At 43.1% G+C, this 22877-nt stretch overlaps 2 protein-coding genes across 14 annotated transcripts; one reads left to right on the top strand and one right to left on the bottom strand.

Annotated features, from left to right (window-relative positions):
* The first annotated feature begins 126 nt into the window (after window positions 1-126).
* Window positions 127-2177, top strand: LOC118233588 (transmembrane protein 14C-like). Of its 3 annotated transcripts, none has more exons than XM_035429359.1 (5): window positions 127-239; window positions 863-946; window positions 1168-1269; window positions 1387-1474; window positions 1946-2177. In XM_035429359.1, the coding sequence occupies exons 2-5, from the start codon at window positions 871-873 to the stop codon at window positions 1983-1985; spliced, it is 306 nt and encodes a 101-aa protein (XP_035285250.1). In that variant the 5' UTR covers window positions 127-239; window positions 863-870; the 3' UTR covers window positions 1986-2177. The 3 variants fall into 3 exon arrangements, with proteins under 3 accessions (XP_035285250.1, XP_035285248.1, XP_035285249.1); XM_035429357.1 differs by having other exon boundaries at window positions 201-475; XM_035429358.1 differs by having other exon boundaries at window positions 207-475; window positions 836-946.
* A 27-nt stretch (window positions 2178-2204) lies between these two features.
* Window positions 2205-18894, bottom strand: LOC118233585 (serine/threonine-protein kinase MAK-like). Of its 11 annotated transcripts, none has more exons than XM_035429344.1 (16): window positions 18736-18894; window positions 16065-16381; window positions 12797-12851; window positions 12379-12500; window positions 11082-11164; window positions 10716-10848; window positions 8707-8878; window positions 8073-8240; window positions 7448-7744; window positions 6864-7042; window positions 6588-6730; window positions 5611-5745; window positions 4455-4544; window positions 4143-4262; window positions 3855-3950; window positions 2205-3605 (listed from the first exon to the last, which is right to left on the bottom strand). In XM_035429344.1, exons 2-16 carry the CDS (start codon window positions 16241-16243, stop codon window positions 3454-3456), a joined length of 2124 nt encoding a protein of 707 aa, XP_035285235.1. In that variant the 5' UTR covers window positions 16244-16381; window positions 18736-18894; the 3' UTR covers window positions 2205-3453. The 11 variants fall into 11 exon arrangements, with proteins under 11 accessions (XP_035285235.1, XP_035285239.1, XP_035285237.1 ...); XM_035429348.1 differs by having other exon boundaries at window positions 4476-4544; XM_035429346.1 differs by lacking the exon at window positions 11082-11164 and adding an exon at window positions 12108-12187 and having other exon boundaries at window positions 18736-18893.
* Between the last annotated feature and the right edge of the window lie 3983 nt (window positions 18895-22877).

Below are 22877 nucleotides of genomic sequence, written 5' to 3'. Positions count from 1 at the left end.
ATTAAACTAAGTTTCAGTTGTCATGGAATTAAAGTCAATTGTGGTTTAGGATGAAAACTTGTTTGAACCATAGAACGATTTGAACCGATTCTGAAGCTAAATAAATTCATGACGTTTTATTGTCGTGTCAGACATATCTGACCAAGAGCCGTACGGCTCTGGTCTGACCGTGGCAGCACTGTAGAAGACGCAGCTCCTTCCGGATCATGTGGCATCCACAGATCCAGGGACCAACCTGCGTAAATTAAACGCTATGGAATTAGCTTGCTGCTAACGTCATCTAACGAGTGTATTCTTTCCGCCTATTTTCGAGTGCTGGCTGGCACGGACACTGTAGCAAACACTGAACCCTGCACTGAACTAGTTAATTGGTAGCAACGCATGTATTTTGGCAAACCTAGCGTTATGGGCGTGTTTGTTCCTTAGTGCAAATTCCAAGAAAGCGCCAGCTAGCAGGCTAACAAATACTCTGAAGGTAAGTCATGTATTTAGATGAACAAGCCATCTTGCTTACTCAACGCTGAAATTGCTTTGTATTAAAAAGCTATCAACCACCACCAAAGTTCAGTGGAAATGATGTGCATGCAAGCGCTTCCTAGCACGCCGTGAACATATTCATTGGCTAGTTCCGTAGCTAGCTCAGTATTCTACTGGTTATTTCAATTAATTTGTTTTTCTTTGGGATAAAAAATAACAAAAGTATTAACTTTTTGGCAGTGTGAGTTTTTACAAGATGTATCACTGTTTGCTGGGTAGATTTATAAAGCTCATTGCGTGTTTACAATCAAGTCATTCCTGGTTAAGGTTAAACTTCTGACGTGTGGCCTTATTCTAGGGGCTCTGCTTCCGTTGTTTCCTCCAGGTGTCACGATGCCCGTGGACTGGTTTGGATACGGCTACGCAAGTCTTGTTGCTGCGGGTGGGATTATGGGCTATGCTAAAGCAGGTATATTATTTAAATTGGTAGAATTGTAGAACACTACTTGCTGAAGAGCCTCTCATCGTATTACCTTTTAAGTGTTCTGCGCCGGCTTAAATGTTAAGCATGGGGCGTAATGTCCGTAAACGTTATTTTAGGTGTCAAAACATACGGTTCATGACGTTCTATAACATCATAAACCGCATTCTTAAAAACGGTTTTTTCACTTTCCCCTCTTTGCCCTGCAGGAAGCTTCCCTTCCCTGATTGCCGGCCTTTTCTTCGGCCTGCTGTCTGCCATAGGGGCGTATCAGAGATCTCAGAATCCTAAAAACATGTCGGTTTCTCTGGGTGAGTGAAATAGGGTAAATGTCTTATGGTAAATGAATAAAATGCATGATTTGCAACCGAGATGACAATATTCAGTCAGGGACGTATACTTGATAAAAAAATTTTTTTGCTGAACAGCTGCTGCTGGAATCCTTGCTGTGATCATGGGAATACGATTTTTAAACTCTGGGAAGTTAATGCCGGCGGGAGTAATGACTGGAGCAAGGTAGTGTTGTGGCACCCCCCACCCACACCCACGAGACATTATAACCTGTCTGCCTGTCATCATCGCAACATTCCAATGCAGTTAATCAAGCTTATTCTATTCTATTCTAACCCCAAACAAGTGATTAAAAAAATTACCCATAAGAATTTCTCAGCAAACCAGTGTGATATCTACTGAAGATAAAAAGGTTATTATAGTTTACATACTATTGTTTGCTTTGTGTTATGTATTTGGCTGAAGAATTACTAATGTCTTGATTTTCTGTGATTCAAGCTTTTAATTATTTCCTATCAATTCAAGGCCCCCCTGGCAGCTCCCCGAGGCCCCCCTTTGGGCACTGGCTCCTCTGTTGAGAACCACTGGCCTGAATGATTGTCCATGGAGGAATTTAAAAATAGTCACAATGACTGCTCATGATCACTAGATGATCAAATGGCTTAACCCTAAAATTCTGTTTTCTTCCTTTGACAGTATACTGATGTTGGTGAAGATTGGTTCGGACCTGTTATAGATGCATCATAATGAATCATGGTCATCGGGGACAACTCTCTTAAACGCAGTAAAATCATGTCTTTTCTTTCAACGCATTCATTCTCATACAGAACCTACCTGTTATCACAGAGAAACAGTTTAATGGGTCACATTTTGTTAACAAAAAAAAAAACATAGTAAATAAAATGGCAATTATTTTCTCTAAAAACAACAGGAGACACTGGTCCATTTCTTTTGGCATTCTGCAGGTTTTATAAACATGGCATGCCTGGTTCAGTCAGTTAGCTGTTTAGATGTAAGCTTGCACCCCAGGGATTTATTCTGAAACATCGGAGTATACAAAGTTTAGATAAATGTGTTTATACATTTAATTATCTAAAGAAAATGTAAGGTTATAGTAATGTTACTTTTCAAAAGGTAAATATAAAAATATTAATACCAAAGAGGAAAATTCCTCTTTAAATGCTTCTATGCAAAAACACATGCATGTATTAAGCATACCAGTCTTCATCTTTACACATCTGGTCAGACGGTTTTCAGATTTTTCTTTGCAAAGAGTACATGTAACTGATTGAAGTAAATATGTAATGTTTAAATGGACATTAAGATCAGACGGGTCTGATGTTCATTTCAGGGTAGTGTTAGGGTGTAATTATCCTTCCTTCCTCTTTTTAGCCGGTTTGTTTAAAATGCCTTTTGAATGTGGGAAGGAGAGCCACCCAAGTTCTAAACTAATTATGCCAATGAAGTAGGACCCTGGTCAATGCTGTGCAGCAAGAAACACTGAACTTGGACAAAGAAAAAAGACCAAAACTTAACATTGGACATAAGAGGGAATAGAACCTCTGCTAACACAGCAGTGCACTGTACTTCCCTGCATGAGTGCGTATCTACTTCACACGTGAACATCACATAAAACATCCTGAAACCATCTCTGATTATTTAATGCCAAATGAAAGTCTCACGCTCTTTTATATAAATTTATCGTAGTAAAAGTTAAAAATAATATGCAAGTAAATTTGTTTAAATGGTTAATCAAAAAAAGTTTCCAAAACTTCCCTTAATTACAAAACACTTGTGTAGCGAGTATAAATGCCAGCCTTCGTGGCCGGAAGTCAATTTCTTTTTTTTGTTCCATCCCCATGACCTGCTTTTCAACATAAAACATTCTCATGTTGAAATCACCTGAATCAAAACAAATGTGGCTAACAGATTTTTGTTTTTAAAACCCTCCCCAAAAAAAAAAATCCTTTCTTGAGACGAGCATGACATCATCAGTCCAAAAGGAACCACAATTTGCACTGTCAGCGGACGAAGCATCAGCAGTCATGATGGCCTCCATAAGATGGAGAAGCCCTCCTGAGCAGTGGACAGGTCCTTCCCTGTGCAGCCCACAGGGTAGCCATGCATCTGTGAGTGAGGGGTATGAGGAAACAGTGTGTATATGTCTTTCTGGGTGGGGCTAGGAAGGGTCCAAGTAGGCAGAGCTACCGATGGCTTCCATATTTGGCTGCCCAGTCTACTCTTCCATGCACTGGCTGTATAGGGGGTGCTCTGGACAGAAGGGACTTTCCTGGCATCGTAAAGCTGGATCCAGGGATTTGGGATTTTGCCATCTTGCTCTTCCACCCTTCATACTCTGCAGCAACAATACATAAATCAGAATGTAAATGCAGAGATGTCATCTGTATAGCCTTATTAATATACTGTATGAAACAAACAGCATTTCAGGACAATCTACACAAATCATGCACCCTTGAAAACAGCTTTAAAAGGCATTGGGGTGGTTCTAGAAGAAAACGTGTTTGGTATTATTTCTACTCTAGTACTGAGGATTTGCAGTGTCTTGGGAGAGAGACCTGTTGCCTTTTTCCTCTCTCTAAATTACCTTCAGTTGTTTCAACCAAGGCCTTATTGGAAGTGGACTTAAGCTTGGATGGTCTCGGTTTATCAGTTTTAAGTTCAGCAGTGGGAGAAAGGTCAACTGAGAGCATGGGGAAAAAACATGGAAAACAAGTTACAGGAAAAGCAAAGACAGGCAGAAAGGAAAGAAGGATAGTCCACAACACAAAAACAAACTGAGAGACTGGACAGCTCATAGTTCTCTCTGTTGTCATTTTTACTTGAGTTGTGGCCAGGAAAGATGCACTCTGTCACAATGATTGTTGACTCTTACTTGCAGACGTGCTTCCAAGGGGGGCAAGCTGAATCCTCTGTCCTGCAGATCCCACCTCCTTCTTCTGAAAGGAGGACACATAACCTCCACCTGGGTTGTAGTTTGAGGTCATAAAGTTTCCTAAAGGGAGGGAAGAGGAAAACACTGAATATGTACAACAGGAAAAAAAGACTTCATGCAGACTGACTTAACATTATTCAAAACAAGTTACTGTAAGTACATATATAGTCAGTACTGCATATTTAATCACAATAAGAACTATGAATTTTATTAGTTTTACAGATGCTGTGAGCATGAACTTAATTTACTCACTCAGAGTGAAATGACAGGTACCTTTGGGCAGTTCTACTTTGTCGAGAGTCTTTTCTCTTACAATGGATTTATCAGTAGGTTTAGGATCTTCTGTCCCCATGGCAAATGAAAGAAGGAATGAAGGATACAGGTGGAAAGGAATAAAAAGAAAACGAGGTGAGAGAAATGGAGAGGAAGAACCTGAATGATTAAAGACCACCTTGGGCTGTACTCTGAACAAGAGAACGACAATGAATGGTATTTATACCACACTTTTACTCAAAGCTCTTTAAAGAGACCACACATGTCAGTGCACAGGGAGGGATTTCCTCAGCTGGTTAAAGTGGGGGTGATTGGGAATTAGGCCAGGACAGCTGAGCCATTCCTCTCTGTGATGAGCACCGCGGGATTTTGTTATGACCACAGCATGTCAGCACTTCGGTTTAACATCTCATCCAGAGGGTGGAACTTCCTATGGCCCTATCGTCAGCTTGGAATCTTGGGTTTTCCTATTGGGTTCAGACTGAACCACTGACACAGGTTATAACAGCAGTCTGGTTTGGCCTGGAGGTCTCTCCTCTCATGTAATGGTTTAATTATCTTAACTGTCTGAGTGTCATTTTTACCTGCACTCAACATCAGTTTCATAGAGCAATCAACAGGTCATCCGCTACATAGAAAGCACATCCATGTGGTAACAGGGATTAATATATTTTTTAAAAACGGGTAATATCCAAAGGTGACCTTCAAGAGAAATACGCTAGCAGACAGGTAAAGGAAAATGAGAAGAGATGTGAACAGAGGTAAAGAAATGAGATGGAGGGGAAAAGAGGGCAAAGTCTTTGGTGCTGTTTGAGTTCTATCTTTGATGAAGCAAGTGATCTGCAGGCTGCAATCTGAGGCGGCACCTGATCTTCAGCTCCTGTCTTAACTGTCCTCCTGACCTCATGAATACAGAGCTGACAGAAGCCAGATTCACTGTGCCTATGCCAACTTAGTGTGTGCATGAATAATACATGCCTGGACCCTGCCAGAGCCTGCCACAAAAGCACTTCAGGGCAGAGTGAAAATAAAAGCAAACAGGTGAGCTGCCAAATTAAGCCTGAGCAAATATACATTTCTGGCACCTGTAATAGTAACTATAGTGGTAAGTATGCTGGCTGAAAGGAGTAAGTACCTGCATTAACTCTAGAGACGGAGAGATCAGATCCAATGGGCCCCAGTGGTTTATTCACTAGAGAGGTAGGATTGCCCCATAGACTTCGGCCTGGCTCCTTGTTCCCAATCAAGGATGTGTTCTTAGGATTCACTCCTGAAATAGGAAAACAAATTCCATACTGTACAGTCACACTCTCCTAAACCTGCTTCACCATCAGAAAGAACAGCTCAAAAAATTTATACAAGACTCACTACAGCTGCCAGTCAATGTGCTGTTCCAACCGCAAACTGCATGCACACATTGAGCTGTGCATGATCACATTTAGGTGTGCATGCTCACACTAAGCTGTGCATGCTCACATGGAGTTGTGCATGATCACATTTAGCTGTGCATGCTCACACTAAGCTGTGCATGATCACACTGAGCTGTGCATGCTCACATGGAGTTGTGCATGATCACATTTAGCTGTGCATGCTCACACTAAGCTGTGCATGATCACACTGAGCTGTGCATGCTCACACTAAGCTGTGCATGATCACACTGAGCTGTGCATGCTCACACTAAGCTGTGCATGATCACACTGAGCTGTGCATGCACACACTGAGCTGAGCGTACATATGCTGAGCTGTGCCTATTCCGGCAACAAAACTTTATATTATCCGTTTGTATGTAGATTACACTACAGAAGCGGCAAAATATGACACTATAACAATTTGTACACCTCAGTAATGATGTGACAGGTGCCTAAGCCCAGCCCACAAGGAAAGGAAATCACAATCATTATAAAGAAAGTGAGAGTAAAATAAGGTAGACATTACAGTTGGTTGTATATTACAAAACTACATTGTCAGCCCTCCATAGTTTCTCACATACATTTTCAATTAATTCCACACTAGATGCAGAAAAATGTTTGTCCGAAACTGCTATAACCGATAACATACTACACATCATCTGTAAAGCTCTGCACTGAAAACCCAAGTCGGTGTGTGATTTACCTGGCAGGTATCTGGACTGCCGCAGGTAATGCTGTCTTGCTGAGGAGTTGGAGGTCTCAGAGTCGGTCCTGTTGAGGGTGGTGGCAATGCTTGGCAATTTGATCACAGCAGTGTAGGTACTAAGCGGCTTTGGTTCCAGTTGTCTGAAAAATCAAACATCATAGATGATGAATGAGCTTTAAAAAAAGCACATGCAATGTTTCACTAATGGTTGCAAAAAACACTGGAAAAGCACTATAAATGTCCTCTATTGCTTGGATTTGCAGAAGTACTGACCCCTCCAGCGCTTTCTCCTTGATGGACACCATGCTGGGTTTTTTGGAGAAGGACACTCCCATGTCTGAGTCATCAAACTCATCCCAACTATCGACCGTTTTCACGGCAGTCTGACCCCAGCGTCTCCGGCCACTCTTGACCCCGACAGCGCTGTTCTCAGTCCCCGAAGGAGATGGTTTCTGAAAAAGAAAAGCAAGCGTTTCCCGTCAGCAGAACACACTATGCCCAGCAGAGGTGGAACACGCAGGTTCAGACCATAAAAACCCACCCCAGTATTTTGTTCTAATCATCTGGATTTGCTAAATAGCACAATTCTTCAGCCAGGAAGTGGAAGCAACACATGGAAGGATTTTTCCTTTCTGACCCCTGGACTTTCCACCTCTGGTGCCCAGGGTCTCCTGAAGCACGTGGCAAGGCTTTTAGACATACCATGCAGCTGAACATAAGCTCAGAATGCACTTAACACCATCGCGGCAATAGCCAATGGGCACTCTGCAGCTGCAGGCACTGACCGAGTGCGTCTTGCTGCCGGCTAAAACACAGCAGCACAACCGAAAGTGTGCAGGCTCCTGTTCTGCACTCACCACAGGGGGGCTGCTGTTCTTGGGGGTGGGAGAGGCCGGCTGCTCCTGCTTGTGGCCGTGGGACTGCAGGCTCTCCTGGGGCAGGGGGATCTGCTGCAGGGGCTGCTGGTGGGCCCTGGCGGGAACCGGGGCGGGGATCGAAGTCCTCCGAGCTGGGGAATGCTGATCTGGCTTGCCCAGGGGGAGGGGCTTGGGCTCCGGGGCCTGGACCGTCCTCACCTGGGCCTTCTGCTGCCCTACGTACTGTGGGGGAGGGCCCAGCACCTGGCCCACCTGGAAGTAGGGGTACCGCAGAGCCTGCAACACGCCCGGAGCACAGGGCTTTAGAACAGGGCGTCAGGCCGAAGGACCCCTGCCCACCGCCACAGTGCTTTCCACTGCAAGCTAACACGACCCTGATCACTCGAGGGTTAAAAACAAACAGAAACAATAATAAAATGGCAAAACTGAGGCGAGATAAGAACACAGAAATTAAAAGTCAAAGAGTATAACCTAAAAATACAATACTGCAAAAAAGATAAAAACATTATTATGAAAATTGAAAAAGTTGCAAAAGCTAGCCTATAAAATATGAATGAATGTGGTTTGTACGACGCGAGGAGGTCAGCCAATCAGAGTGCCGTACCTGGGCGGCTGTGGGTCGCTTCTGCGGGTCCCACTGCAGCAGGTCTCTCATCAGAGATATGGCCTCGCTGCTGGCGTTGGGGATGAGGGTCTTCAGGTTGGTGGGGACGCACTGCGGGAAGCGGAAGTTCATGGCCGCCGCCAGCTGGTAGCCCTCCGACCAGTCGCTCTGTCGCACGGGGAGGGTAAAACACCAGCGGCGTGAGCAGGAAGCAGGGAGGTCAGAGTCTGAACGACACACCTGGGGTTGTGTCGCTTCTACATACTATGCACAATGAGTTAAAAGTATGTTAGAGCAAAAGCAACACTTGGAATGAAATGATCCGTTGTTGCGCTAATAACAATTTCTTCTTATTCCTGAACCCTCACTATTCCTTGAGGAGTTTTTGTTGTTAGTTTTTAAATGTCAATTCATTCAAGACAATTGCACATTTTCATTTGCATACTCATATTTTATGAGGTTGCTTATATTCATAAAACATTTTTAAAATCCCTATTAATAAAATATAACAACAAAACGTATGACTTATAGGCTGACAACATCAGGAGGCACGGGAGTTTGAAAAGCACAAACAAAACACTCAAGGACCATCTCAGAACGAGACAGCTTGCTGGGGCGATGTGGTGCCTCTGACCTTTTTAACTGTCCCCAGGACCTGGCAGATCTTGAAGATCTCGTCCACCTCGCTGTTCCCGGGGAAGAGGGGCCGCAGGGTGTAGAGCTCGGCCATGATGCAGCCCACCGCCCACATGTCTATGGGGGAGCTGTACACCGAGGAGCGCAGCAACACCTCTGGAGCTCGATACCTGGAGGGAACACCACAACAGACACTGCAGCACAGACTCACTCCAGCACAGACACCGCAGCACAGACACACTGGAGCAGACACACTGCAGCACAGACTCACTCCAACACAGACACTGCAGCAGACACCCTGCAGCACAGGCAGACTTCAGAACAGACACATTGATGCACAGACAAACTGCAGGACAGACACTGCAGCAGATACACTGCAGCACAAATACACTGCAGAACACACACTGCTGCACAGACAGACTGCAGCACAAACACGCCCAAGTCAGCAAAACCTTAATTAATATGAAGCCTAGTGCACATATGTTCAAATATGGAATTAAAACATTTGTATTGCCAAATTATTGTCAATAACTACACATACACTAAACTAGTGCAGTTCATGTAACTACTGCAGCGTTTCTATCTGCTGTCTCTATGGTATGTATATAATACACAGTAAGTAGCCTAATATTTAACACCTTCGTCCCGCAACCCACCTACAGTCCCCTTATGACCACTGAAGTGCAAAACTGTTTGGGAATCACTGAATAAGGGTCCAAAATCATCCCCACCCAGTATTTGAACTCACAGACCTCCTTCAGATCTCCTTCCAAACCATAATGCCACACTGGCTGTGTCAAACAACAGCCTTCAACCCGCAGCTGACAGACATTAGTGAAAAATGCTGGGAAACGTCAGACATCAACAAGACGCCAACCTTCTTTGAACTGTATTTTCCTGATGAGCTCCAATGTGTAAAAACGGATCATTCCAAACGGTTTCTGCACATTTGAGGCAAGCGGGGAACGCTGAACCACCCTTAATCCCAGCACTGTGTTTCTGCTTTAAGCCGCACGTGAGGGGACCTTACTTCACGCACTGGGGACGGTGGAAGATCTGCAGGTAAACCCTGAGAGGCTGAGCTAATCCAGTTACCTTTGCCACAGTTACCTTTTCATTCCCCTGCAGAGTTTAAGCAAGACTAACGGCGGACAGGGAAAAATGTCAGAGCACACTGATGCAGTACCTCAGTCAATTTCATAAGTAATGATGCCATTTGCTCCGTTGCAATCTTTCTAGTTGAATAAGTGTATCTCCACTGTTATTTCTAGTCATCTATCCACCAAATCTTATTAAATATCTGAATTATCATTTAGGGGAAAGCAACACATCCTAGGGATGGTGATTTTCAATTTTTTCACAGATCGAGGGATCGCATAATGTGCTCTATTCCAAATCGATTCAGAGCATGAGGAAGAACCTATTTTTAGAATGTATCCTGGTCTGCCAGCACCACTTGTTGTATAGCAAATACATGAAAACATAACGCACATAAGTTCCAACACATAGTTGTAGGTTACATACATAGCCTTTATGAGAACATTTAAAAAGTAGGAACGTATCCAACAAGTAATCGATCAATCCATTACTCGTACCAATCCCTAACACATGCATCAGACACACAACCCCAATGTGTTCTGAAACACCACAGGATAGCACCGTTTCCATTATTTTTCTTGGAAAAAAGGTAACAATCTACTTTTGAATCAGATAAAGTCTGAATTGAACAGAAGATTATGCCAGAATAAAATAATCAGAGACACATATATTCCTAATGCACAGCTGATAGATACACATTTTTCACAGACACTCATAGATGGCTATTACATTTAACTCTAACCTTCTGCAAGATATTTTTATTCACTAAACATCCTGCTACATAAATGTCTTGCGAGGAAAGCTTCATCTAAGCAAACTACATAATTTGCCTTGGATGAGGGCAAGCAGCTAAGCAGATGACTAATGTAGCATAAAACTGAGTACACCTGCTGCTGCCAGATTACTCACCATCGCGTGGACACGTAGTCAGTGTACGGCGGCCGAGAGCGGATTTCCCGCGCTAATCCGAAGTCCGCGATCTTGACGAGCTCCGGGCCCATGCAGAGCAGGTTCTCGGGCTTCATGTCCCGATGGAAAAAACCTGCCCCGTGTGACATGCAGTTACTGCTCAGGATACAAGCCCTGCACACATTTACTGCAAGTGCTGTCAACGTGCTAACGTGCTAAACCCCCTCATCCATCAATCACTACTACAGTAATGCTAAACGCTACCACCATGCTAACAAAACGCTTTCAGTATCAGTCCAAAGTCCAGCCGTGCCAAAGCAGAAGGAATAGGAGAGAAAGACAGACAGATAGAGACAGGAGCCCTACCATGCTTGTGGACAAACGCTAAGCCAGACAGCACCTGGAACATGATGTTCCTGATCTCATTTTCAGAGAACATCTTATTTTCCCTGGTAGCAGAAAAATGAAGGAAGGGCAAAAAAGAGAAAAAAGAAATAAGGAAAACTGGGCAGAAAGAACAGTGCATGCCATCCTCAGGGGATGTGATACCAGGCCTCTGGGCATTGTTCAACTCAGTTACAGCCACAATAGTGTCAGACAGACAGGCTGTAAACAGGGAAATGTGCTGATCAATGAAGGACTTCTAAATGACCAAATTCAAATTTTACTGGACACACAGAGTCAGATTTAGAGCAGACAGCTGGTATCACAACCTCCGCTGTCCCAAAAAGGAACCCCACAGTAGCAAAAAGGAACAAGTATGACTGAGATCTCCACACTCAGCATTTCTGCACAGTGGTAGTTATGTACGAAATATTAATACTGACCAACGCTAACCAGTCGAACCAAGTTATTTTGGCCTGACTCTAAGTGCACAAATAGATAGCTCAGTAATCAAACGCAGTAGGATTCAGCAGTGCCGGTGTTTTGGGGGGATGTGGGTGGTGAGAATTGGGCTGGATGAAGTCACCAGGCTTTTCCTAGATCTTGTGCACGATCTGAATTGACCTTGTTTGGGGGATATGGACTGGCACCACCGTGGGCACAGTACTGCCTGCATGGCCTTCAGAATCCACAGACCTGTGATCTTTTACTGTATGGGTCACAGGTGCCCTTTCGTTCTTAATCACTGGACCTCAAATACTCAAACTGGTTCGAACACACCTTTTTTATCAGTTGCAACTTGTACAAAAACTGTGTTTGTGCCACTGATGTAGGGCCTGTGCTACATATGTGTATGTGTGTGTGTGTGTGATGTGTATATTCCTTCAGTGCTGTACGTGATTCCTCTATAATTGAAAGAAGCTTTTAAAGATCCTATGTGCAGAGTGCCGATAGGTGCAGACTCAGTGATTCCTGTTCCTTAAACCAGGGCCTAGAATGAAGACCTACCATGTTTATGAATAAATGACAGCCCCTGTAATATCTGATACATTATGTTTCTGATGACTGATTCAGGGAACAACTTGTTTCTGTAAATGAAGAATCAATAAATCAACTGACAAACAGACATACCAAAAACTTTACATCATCTCTGCAAAAATTTGTTATTTCAGTCACTGAAGGGAAAGTACACCTGTGAGCTCATTCAAATAAAAACGACTGTAATGACTTTCAGTATTCTGTCCTGTTCAGTCATATTCCACAGATACTGGAGTCATACCTGTCCTTCATCAGCTGGTAGAGATTCTCTTTCATGTACTCAAAGACGAAGTAGAGATGATCGTTCTCCCTGATGACTTCCTTTAGTTTCACAACGTTGGCATGACTCAGCTTCTTCAGAGACTGCGAACAACATGTGGACAGATTGGCTCAGGCAACACAAGCAACTCAAACTGCAACAGAAACATCTCAGTCACAAAGACCTCAAGCCAAACCCTTGCCCGTGTAAAGATGAACAGCTGTTGAAATATTAATTTTAAATGTTATGTCTGGCCTATGCTGTGAGGCACTTTGGGCTGCAAATTCATTGTATGAAAGGTGGTATACTCATTTTTTTAATTATTATTATCACCCTTGTGATCACTGAATGTCCCAGAGCCCCAAAAACACACACCACGTTATTTATGCAAGACTCTTACTTTCACTTCTCTCAAGTTCATACATTCTTCCCAAGAGTAGAACTTTCTCTTCATCCTGAGAAGTAAACAGAAAACGTTACATGCAGTAAACAGAACAACCTCCCTGTAAAAGTAAAAGCACGTGGTGTTTCTGAAGCTTATCACTGATTTTACAGAACCACAGATCAATGTTAAAGTACTGTATGAAGGGCTCATGGTTAAAGCCACATTGGGCCTTACTGACTAGCACTATGAAATTAACCAGGACCACCTGATATGGATGTAGGTATCCTCAAATTAAAGCTGACAGTCCACGCTTTAACCTCATATTCTTCGATTTGTTTAAAATCCAATGTGCTGGGGTACACAGCCAAAACAACAAGAAATTGTGTCACAGTCCCAAAACTTATGCATTTAACAGTATATAATATTTGACCAGTGAAGGTAATGCTGTGAGAATACCAGTTACCACATGACAAAACTGAGCTAAAAATGATCTAAAAAGATGATGAACTTTGACACCAGTCCTTGATCCAATAAGGAAACTGGGATTGAAGGCTAATAGACTACAGTTTGGATATACAATTTTAATCAGCACTAATTATACAGTGTTCATTCTCTTCACAGACAAGGATAATTGGAGCATATGAAAGTAACTATATAATAACGCATGTCCATCAGGAATTCATGTTTTTCAGGGTGGAGGCGTAAGAATGGGTGTTAGGGAAGCGGCCCTGAAACACAAAGGTACTGAAATGTACTGCAGTGAAATAATGGCTCCTATGCTTTTGATAAGCAGAGGAACTAAAAGGCAGGGGGATCTAAGAACTCAAATCCTCAATAATTGATTAGCAACATCGACTGTGCCTGTTTGAGGCTGTAAAAAACACAACAGCCTAGAGGTTACATAAGTGAATTATTCAGACCTGAAAACAATACCAACACCAAAGTGAAAGCACAACATCATCATTTACTCAATTAATTAATAACTCCTTTACCAGAGATAATAGTAGTAAAAAAAAACTGCATCCAAATGAGCCCTTCCAAATGGGATTTTAATGTCTGTACATCTAAAGTGCGTCACCATGTCACTGATGAAGGCAGTATGCTGAAATACTTTCATTTTTTAGCCTCATCTTAACTAACCATGTTGAGAATAGACCTTTTCTGCATATGATACAGGCCTATGCAAGGGAAAAAGTCTTCGGCATTGGCATCCAAATCAAAGTTAGTCCTTTCTTGTTGCAATTATTTTATAACAGCCACAAGTTTTTACTTTTGTGTCCAAACCACAGTCCCCTAACAGGAGTTATTTTAGATAATCAGCAACAATAAATCCTAATGTAGCCTGGCTGCACAGCCATGTGCGGATCACACAGACAGCGATGTTTTATAAGATTAATGGTTCAATAATGTGCCACACAGTAACAGCCAGGGTGGGGTGGACACAATTCCACACAATAAATCACACAAATGCACTGAACATGCATTTGCATCCTGTGTGCAAGTAGGCGATGCAACGCAGAAGCTCTAATGAGAAAAAATACAATAATCATCTGCAATTTTACAGCCAGGAATGAGGTTATCAAATTAAATATTAAAGACCATTTGAAATTCAGTAACTGCAGCATTATACATGTGTTTTTTATGTAGCCTGAACCCCTGTGGAAGCACGCAAGCTCCCTCAGTGATAAGCCCAGACTCAGGGGTGACAGGGCTTCAGCGGTGCACTGACGCTACAGAAGCAACACGACGCTCCGCACTTTCACTCCTTTCACTGCGTCAGACGGATCGCGTTCCCCAGATCCTTCCACTTACGGCCATGCCAGGAGACTCCCTCACCCCATCCATTATTCATCCCCGCGATGAAAACTCCTCCTGTAAGCCCCTGCTCCAGAGCCAAGCTCACACAGCATAAGAGTGGCACGGGCGGGGGATTTTCTCACACATGGCGCTCAAAATGGGGAGGGGTTTGGAGGCAGTGGGGAAGGGTCTGGAGGCAGTGGGAAGGAGTTTGGGGGCAGTGGGAAGGGGTCTGGAGGCAGTGGAAAAGGGGTTTGGAGGCAGTGGGGAAGGGTCTGGAGGCAGTGGGAAGGAGTTTGGGGGCAGTGGGAAGGGGTCTGGAGGCAGTGGGAAGGAGTTTGGGGGCAGTGGAAAGGGGTTTGGAGGCAGTAGGGAGGCGTCTGGGGCAGTGGGGAGGAGTTATAGGCAGTTGGAAGGGGTTTGGGGGCAGTGAGTAGGGGTTCGGAGGCAGTGGGGTGGAGTTTAGAGGCAGTGGGTAGGGGTTTGGAGGCAGTGGGGAGAAGTTTGGAGGCAGTGGGGAGGAGTTTGGAGGCAGTGGGGAGGAGTTTGGAGGCAGTGGGGAGGGGTTTGGAGGCAGTGGGGAGAAGTTTGGAGGCAGTGGGAAGGGGTCTGGAGGCAGTGGGAAGGAGTTTGGGGGCAGTGGAAAGGGGTTTGGAGGCAGTAGGGAGGCGTCTGGGGCAGTGGGGAGGAGTTATAGGCAGTTGGAAGGGGTTTGGGGGCAGTGAGTAGGGGTTCGGAGGCAGTGGGGTGGAGTTTAGAGGCAGTGGGTAGGGGTTTGGAAGCAGTGGGGAGAAGTTTGGAGGCAGTGGGGAGGAGTTTGGAGGCAGTGGAGAGGGGTTTGGAGGCAGTGGGGAGGGGTTTGGAGGCAGTGGGGAAAGGCTTGGTGGCAGTAGGGTGAGGCTTGGAGGCAGTGGGGCCTGGCTGGTGTGGGGTGATGCGTGGGCACATCGCAGCGAGTTAAGCCTCCTGTATATCAGCGTCAGGAAGTGACCAGTGATCACACAGCTGATAACTGCACAAAACGCAGGTCTGTTCTGAGCACATTACTGAAACATTAATCTTATCAAATATTGCTGTCTGTGTTCCTGTTTGAACCAAATATAGCACAATCGCTCCAAGCCTCTCACAGCAGGCCTGGCTAACAACACATGGTGTTTGTCTAACTCTCATTATCAGTGCTACAGCAACAGTGCTTCCTGGTTTCAGAACAATCTGCATAAGGTAAGGCATTGTCTTATCAAAGACAACATAAGGGTTCCTGTTAAACGCAGAAAGCATCCATGTATCCAAACAGAGGTTTTATCGCAGGCATTTTAACGCCACTTGGACACTGCAGAAAAAATGCTGTGATTACCATTAGAAATTTGTCTGTATGAAATATTCATTTACAGGATAGAGAGACAAAAGCTCTCTGATTTAGTTTCAAGGGGCACTTGAACATATTAAACAGCTTCTTTTTTAACAACAGCACGCATCTCTCACATACCTCTTAATGGCCACCAGTTCGCCGGACTCGTTGCTCTTGCCCATGAGCACACTGCCGTAGGTGCCGTCACCCAGCTGCCTCAGGGTGGTGTAGCGGTTCATCCTGCCAGGGAGGAAGGCAGGCTCGCTGCTATGCTCAGATACCGTTCTCCCACTCAGAACGCCCGGTCCCTGGACCATGAAGCAGCGACAGTTTCACGAAGGAGCTCACGCCAAGCAGGAACTCCAGGAGCGCTTCACAGGAAACGGAGCCATCTCAGCTCTAGAGCATCCTGACAGAGATCTGCGCTGAGCCACCGGCTGAGTGTCCCTCCATCCCTGCATATAAACACCAGAAGTGCGACCGTGAGGTCTGTTCCAAAGCACACTCAGACAGAACGGGCCACTGACTCTCACTCTCCCATGCTTTCAGATTACATGTTTGCAGAAGGGCTGAAATGAGGAGGGCTGATGCCCCAGTCTCTGCAGCCCTCTAAGAGGAAGGGGATTAAGGACAGGATCCGCCCTACATGCCAGGAAACGCTCTCAGCCAAGGCGCTGCCTCAGAAGCTTCTGGTTATTACTCTCGTCTTGGCGAAAACAGCGTCTGACGTGGTCTATGATACTACAGCGCTCTTGGTTATTTTAAATCTGTCGCTGCCAATCGGATTTCAGCACTGTGATGGTACTGGTACAAAACTGAAACGTCTGGCCACCAGCTGCCAGCCACCAGTTAGACATCAAAGGAAATAAGTTAATTTACCTTTTTTTTATAATAAAGTGTGGAAGTGAATGTAACCACACGTCACAGGGAAGTGAGTCTGGGTGCGACAGTTCACATCATCTAGCTAGCTCCTTTCCAACAGCTGGGTGACCACCAATCCAAGAGGGAAGAACACCAGCCAATTTTCATCTACTCAGGGCCTGTAGCCGTAGGGCAGCTCTCATTGGAACTCTTTACACTGGAGTTCCCTCTAAGAAGCAGCCCTTTCTTTCTGAGGAGAACTGAAAGCATTAAAGCCAAACTGGTTTATCAGGGGTTATGAATGAATTCTGCAAAGTATTCCGTTTTGTATTACAATACACCATAATTATTCTGTCAGTCAGGAGCCAATCCAACCATCTAATCATAGTGCTACTAATTGTTCTTATTCAGACAGTTGGCCATTGGCAGACTGTAGCCCGAATAAGATTAGTGTAAGACAAAATATAATGACCCCTCTGAATAAAACTCCATCCGGTCTTTAGCGCCAATAATTGCCATATTGCCGGAAAATGAATTTAATCTATGAACCGGAAATAAAAATTCAGATAGAATTTCAGATTTAACATTTAAGATGGATCCTTGGCAGATTTCAGATATGTGATGTCAAAGCAACAGTCAACTCAATAAATCCAGTAGATCTGATCTCACCTGTTCAGAATCTGTGGGTGCAGAATGAATATTACCATGGTGCTAGTATGAACATGTGTATGTACTGTCCCATGCTGTAAGCGTCACCACTACTTTACAACGTAAGATGGTAGCAAAATTCAAATCCCTGCATCTTTCAAGTGTGAAATATGCCTCATCAGCATAACATCCTTATTATACAAAAGATTTCAGCGTGTGAAAAAAATATTGGATAAAAAGCAGGTTGTTCGTTTAGCACAAGAATACGTGAAGTAGCCTATTGCCTACAACAGATTGCTTGCCGTACTAAGCTTCTGTGGAGAGTAATCTGAAGCAAATGCGTTTAGAAGGAATTAGCTTAGAGAGATGAGTCCGGGGCGAATTACACACAAAGAAACTGTTCAAGGTCACAGCAGCATGCGGTGAGACACACATGCTCGGCATCCCTTGTGTGCTAATATTAAGTTCCCATCTACTTTTGTATAACTGTTACCCGTTTTATTAAAAGCATTAAGCATCGGAATAGTTTGGAATAGCAACAAGACACAGCTAACTTTTACGGCATCACATATTTTCACTCAAATACTCTGAATACGCAGGCAACCTAGGCAAAAATAAAAATTATATTACGTAGTGAGAGCTTTTAGCAGGTCTGCATCATAGCATCATAATTACTAACGTCATCAACTACAAACTGGTAGAGACCCAAGGATCAAACTTAGTCAGGTAATTTGTAACAAAATAATTCACGTGAATTATGCATAATAAAACATTATTATTACAATGTGACAAATTAAAATATCAAAGGGATGCACAAAAACTCACGAGTTAACGATAGGGTGGTCGATAACGTAGCTAGGACGAAACAAATCTGAGTTAACGGTGTGGCAAGCTAATTTGCTAGCACTCGCTGCCTCTCGTAGCCTAGCTAGATGGCTAGTTCGCTAAAACGTCTAAATTATAAACAGTGTTACACTTGCACATATCGGCACTTAGCTAAACCTTGTACACTAGCCACACGATTTTCTGCCTGCGATTTTAATTACAGTTTGGCTCCACTTAACGTTACCGACGTTAACTAGGCAGAGACTCAAATCGGTTTCCTATTCTGAGCGTGTGTATTTAGCGACACAGCATGATAGCACCAGAGCAATGTTATAGGTAGCTACAAAACAATGCACAGTGGCTAATTTACTAGCCAGTTTTTTCCATTTACTTTGACTGCGGTTTCAAATCGTTAGCTAGGAAAGGCCCATATTCAAACCTTTGTTGTTCATTTTCTCCTATACAGTGGACTTACCCTCTTATCGATGCACTTCCCCACTTTGTTGTCAGCGAAGCGAGATAGCATTGGCGTTTATTATGACAAAAACGCAGCCTCTAGCCCCCCTTGCTACGGGAAGGGATGTAACTCTTTTTCCATGACAACGGAACACACCAGACTCTCTGCCAGAGAGAGCGAGAGAAAAAGAGCAAAGCCTCATGGGACTTGTTGTGTGCGCGACGTGTATGCGGTCAGTGACTACAGAGCTGGAAAGTTTGGCTCTCTACCTCCACCGTGTGGCTGTCTATAAATAATACAGAAACAAATTAATTGGGAAACAACAATTCCCGCTTCCACAGAGAAATTAAGGGTTTAAATCGACATGTATAATATTAATGGTACAAGTGAATTTATGTAAAGTTGTGTAAGTCCGTCTGGATAAGAGCGTCTGCTAATGCCTGTAATATAATGTAATGTAATGGGAATGTTGGTTTCGCGTGTGGTTTAAAATGATGGTTTAATACCCTTTGTTTTATTGGTATTATTCGGCCTAATCATAGACATGCATATTTAACCAAACAGGCCTTCAGCTAATCTGAGCTTGCGAAGTCCGGGAAGTAAACAGGTACCACGCATGTTGACGACAAAACATTGGAGCTCCCATTAAAGTGAATGGGGAATATCAAACTTTTGAAGGAAAAACACAACGTCCCTGATGGCATTTTGAAATCTCTATCAGCTTCCATGTACGCTCTATGGGCCTAATGGTCAAAAATAAAGAGTGCCAATTGACTTGTACCCACAAGATGGCGACATATCATCAGCTATGACACGGAGGATCCCTCTAGACTGTGATCGTATTTTGCATGTTATGCAACATAGTTTTTGTATTAACCGAGAGATAAATAGGTGTGCAGCTTTTGTTTAAAATGTACAGTCTTTTCGTAGATATAGTTAAGCTGGATAGCATATGATAAGTAGAAAATAAAGGCTATTTAAGTCAAGGAAAGAACTGCAGTGAAAAATTCAAGTAGCCTATCAATTAAACTGCAGAACGTGGTAATTGACAGAAAATACAATTGTGGGAATTGACTCTGTATGCAATCACGTAAAGCATTTTCTTTTTTATGTTGAACTAAAATGAGTTTCCAGTTAAAAGCAGCAAATATCACAATACCAGCAGGGAAAAAAGCAGTGCAAAGTGAAACTTTTGGTCTAGACTCTCACCTTTCGTGTTTGTGCGTGTGAATGTGTGCAAACGTGTAAGCACGTGTGCAAGTGTGTGCGTGTGTTTCAAGGTATATAAGATTTCAAAAGCAGACAATCCTTGGGAGAAGGGGCTATGATTAATGTTGATTAAACATTGTAGCGTTGCAAGCAACAGCCTGAATGACAGACGCAGATGGACAGGCCCAGCCAGATGGCCAGGCTGCCATCTACGGGCCAATTCCTGCTCTGTTTGCAAAAGCCTGGCAGTGTTTTCATTATCTGCCTGGTAGCCAGGTGCAAACCATAGTTCAGTGGTGCAAACAAGGTTTTCAGGCTGCCGGACTCTGGTCAGGCACTGACCTTAATGCCGTGCCACCACAGCCAGTTTTTTCCTGTGAATCTTCTCTCACCACTAGAGGGCGATTAAAACTCATGTTATCATTTCCATTGCTTGTGGTAACAAGACCAGGTCAAAACCTAGTTTATGGCTGGACCGAACACATGATCCGGCCAACCAATGGTGTAACTTCATAACTCGGGCGACCAATGGTGTAACTTCATCACTCACTCAGTCACTCAGTCACAGACATTCGCGTTTGTACGGCTGGCCCCGCTGCAGCGATCCAGCCAAAAATGGAAGCTGCAGTTAATAACAGCACCAGTATCACTGGTTCTAAGCCACTGCAGACCATGAAACACATTAAGTAAGTGTTCTGTAAGCAGTAGCTGTGTATGTTGTTTAGTGAAATCTCCTTCTGTACCTCATGGTTTACTTTTTTTGTGATTTGTGATGTAGCTAGATATGCATGCCATCTCTTAAAATCAAACTGAAATGCCGTGGGTATCATTTGAATTTCTATACAATACATTGTGTCTGTCAATGGATTTGTTACAGAATGCTTTTACCCCATATATTTTAAACAATAAAAATTTTTAAAGAAAATTTGCACTTTAAAATTTATTTAGATTCCTGTAATAACAATGCTCATTAAAAACCAAAAGCTTGCTCCTGAGTTTATCTATGGCAGGGGTATGTAACTGGATTCATTTTAATTAATACAGGTGATGGAGGTGCTCTCAGACTTCTAATCATCCATCAAACTCCTGTAATCAAGCTCAGGTGAACAAAAACCAGAAACATAATTGGCACTCTAGGAGCAGGGTTGCCTACACCTGATCTATGGTGTCACTCAGCAAAACCATCAAAAATGTCACCTTGCCACATCTTATTTCAATGGCATTGAAAAAGTTATACTACACCTTGAAATGTTCTTACTGGTTAACAACAGTTGGATAACGTGTAGACCAAAGTCATTCCTAAACCATAGGCTACATTACACATCCGATCTAGTGGTTCTAAATATGAATACCTTGTGCAATTTTTATCCTATGCGTATTTCAGTAAACCTGCATAAAATTACTTGAGAACGGCATCAGCCGTGGTTTCAAAACTTCTTCAAAAATAGGTTTTAGGTTATATAGGCTACATTTTTGTGTACGTATGAAGTTTGTTCAAAGGTGCAATTTAAAGATTAATCCCCTGAAAGATGTCAATGTGAAGGGCTCTGGGAGTTGATAGATCACAGGCTCTTTTTTGTCAGAGAAATATTTTAGTTAAGTACACATTAAAGCCCTCTTTCACTGCTCCACCGCATCATTCCTCTCCGCGCGGTCGCGTCATTGTTCCGTCGTTATCCTTTAATCCCCTACATCGCGCTACTTCCATAACGCTTCCATTCCGTCTGGTTCAACAAAAACATCGGTGTTTTCTGGGATCATCACCACATACCACGCGTGTACAGAACAAGCCATACTTATCATATATATACTTATTTTAATTTTAAGACAAACTCTGAAGCAATTTTAGGGGATAAAGGCTTCATGTCCACTCAGAAGGACTTTCCCCCTTTCTTTTCATTCTTTGGAAACCTGTTGAAAACTGATGAAGACAGTCCATTTTTTCTGCTGTCAAACAAGATGTAAAGTAAAATTACAAGACCAGGAGTAAAATTGCATTGCTTAGGTTGTTATTTTACCACTCTCCCTAAGAATTTGCATGTAGTTGTTCAGTATTGACTGAGAGGGCACTACACCATTGCCACTACTGGAATGCTGTAATTTTCTTTTCAAGCAGTCTGGCCATCTTGAGGTTCAAAATTCTAGAATAATGTCTTGTTATCTTTCTCTTTCTCACTAAGATACTGGCCCGATTGAGTTTATATTAATCCTAAACTTTGATTCCAAATTAAATGATTCACAATTTTTTGACAAACATGTTTTGGTGAACAGTGTTTTTCAATGAAGGCAAACACGTTCACCGGGGAAGATATCAGCAGTCACTGATTGGTAAATTTTTAAACGTTTATGTTGTCATCCTTTATAGCTTTTATAGACTGAATTGCATAATGCAGCTCATGTACCTCCCTATAAATAAATTATACTGTGATCTTACATGCAATTAATTGTATAAATGTATATTGTCATTATGCACCACACTCAAGATGGGGCTGGTATTGCGACAGTTCATCTAAGACAGTGGTTCCAAACCTTGGGCTTGTGTATGCTGATTTTTGTTCCAAATACAGTTGCAATCTCAGAATTATAACAAAATGTAAAAACATTTTAAATTAGGTGCTTTTCATGTTGAGAGGGATTATTTACCCACTTAAGCCACATTGTCAGAAATAGCTATGTATGCCATGAAAATAGAAGTCCCACGTTCACACTATAAAGACTGAGGTGAATCAACAGGCATATATTTGGTGAAAGTGTGGATATATGGCCACCAGCACTAACCATTTGGTAGATAATGAAGAATTCAAAGATAAAGCAAATGATAACAAGCCAAGCGTGCATTTTGTTAGTAAGGTTATGGAAATTATGAAAGAACTGAAACACGTGTTTAACAACCTAATTAGGAGCCTATTGATTTACCTCAGTCTTTATTTTGATCAGTTAATAACTTTCAT

This window comes from Anguilla anguilla, chromosome 8, assembly GCF_013347855.1.
Source record: "Anguilla anguilla isolate fAngAng1 chromosome 8, fAngAng1.pri, whole genome shotgun sequence".
Classification (NCBI taxonomy): Eukaryota; Metazoa; Chordata; class Actinopteri; order Anguilliformes; family Anguillidae; genus Anguilla; species Anguilla anguilla.
Note: the sequence above shows the minus strand (reverse complement) of the source record. Positions and strands in the feature narration are given on the sequence as shown.

Bases quoted from the DNA above. Each gene is read 5' to 3' on its own strand.
- LOC118233588 (XM_035429359.1), top strand. From the start codon at position 871: ATGCCCGTGGACTGGTTTGGATACGGCTACGCAAGTCTTGTTGCTGCG. The intron at 1,270-1,386 runs GTGAGTGAAATA...TTTGCTGAACAG, and splicing joins AAACATGTCGGTTTCTCTGG to CTGCTGCTGGAATCCTTGCT. The intron at 1,475-1,945 runs GTAGTGTTGTGG...TTCCTTTGACAG, and splicing joins GGAGTAATGACTGGAGCAAG to TATACTGATGTTGGTGAAGA.
- LOC118233585 (XM_035429344.1), bottom strand. From the start codon at position 16,243: ATGGTCCAGGGACCGGGCGTTCTGAGTGGGAGAACGGTATCTGAGCAT. The intron at 11,165-12,378 runs GTATGACTCCAG...TTCTGCTACCAG, and splicing joins TACCAGCTGATGAAGGACAG to GGAAAATAAGATGTTCTCTG. The intron at 5,746-6,587 runs GTAAATCACACA...TTCCTATTTCAG, and splicing joins GCAGTCCAGATACCTGCCAG to GAGTGAATCCTAAGAACACA.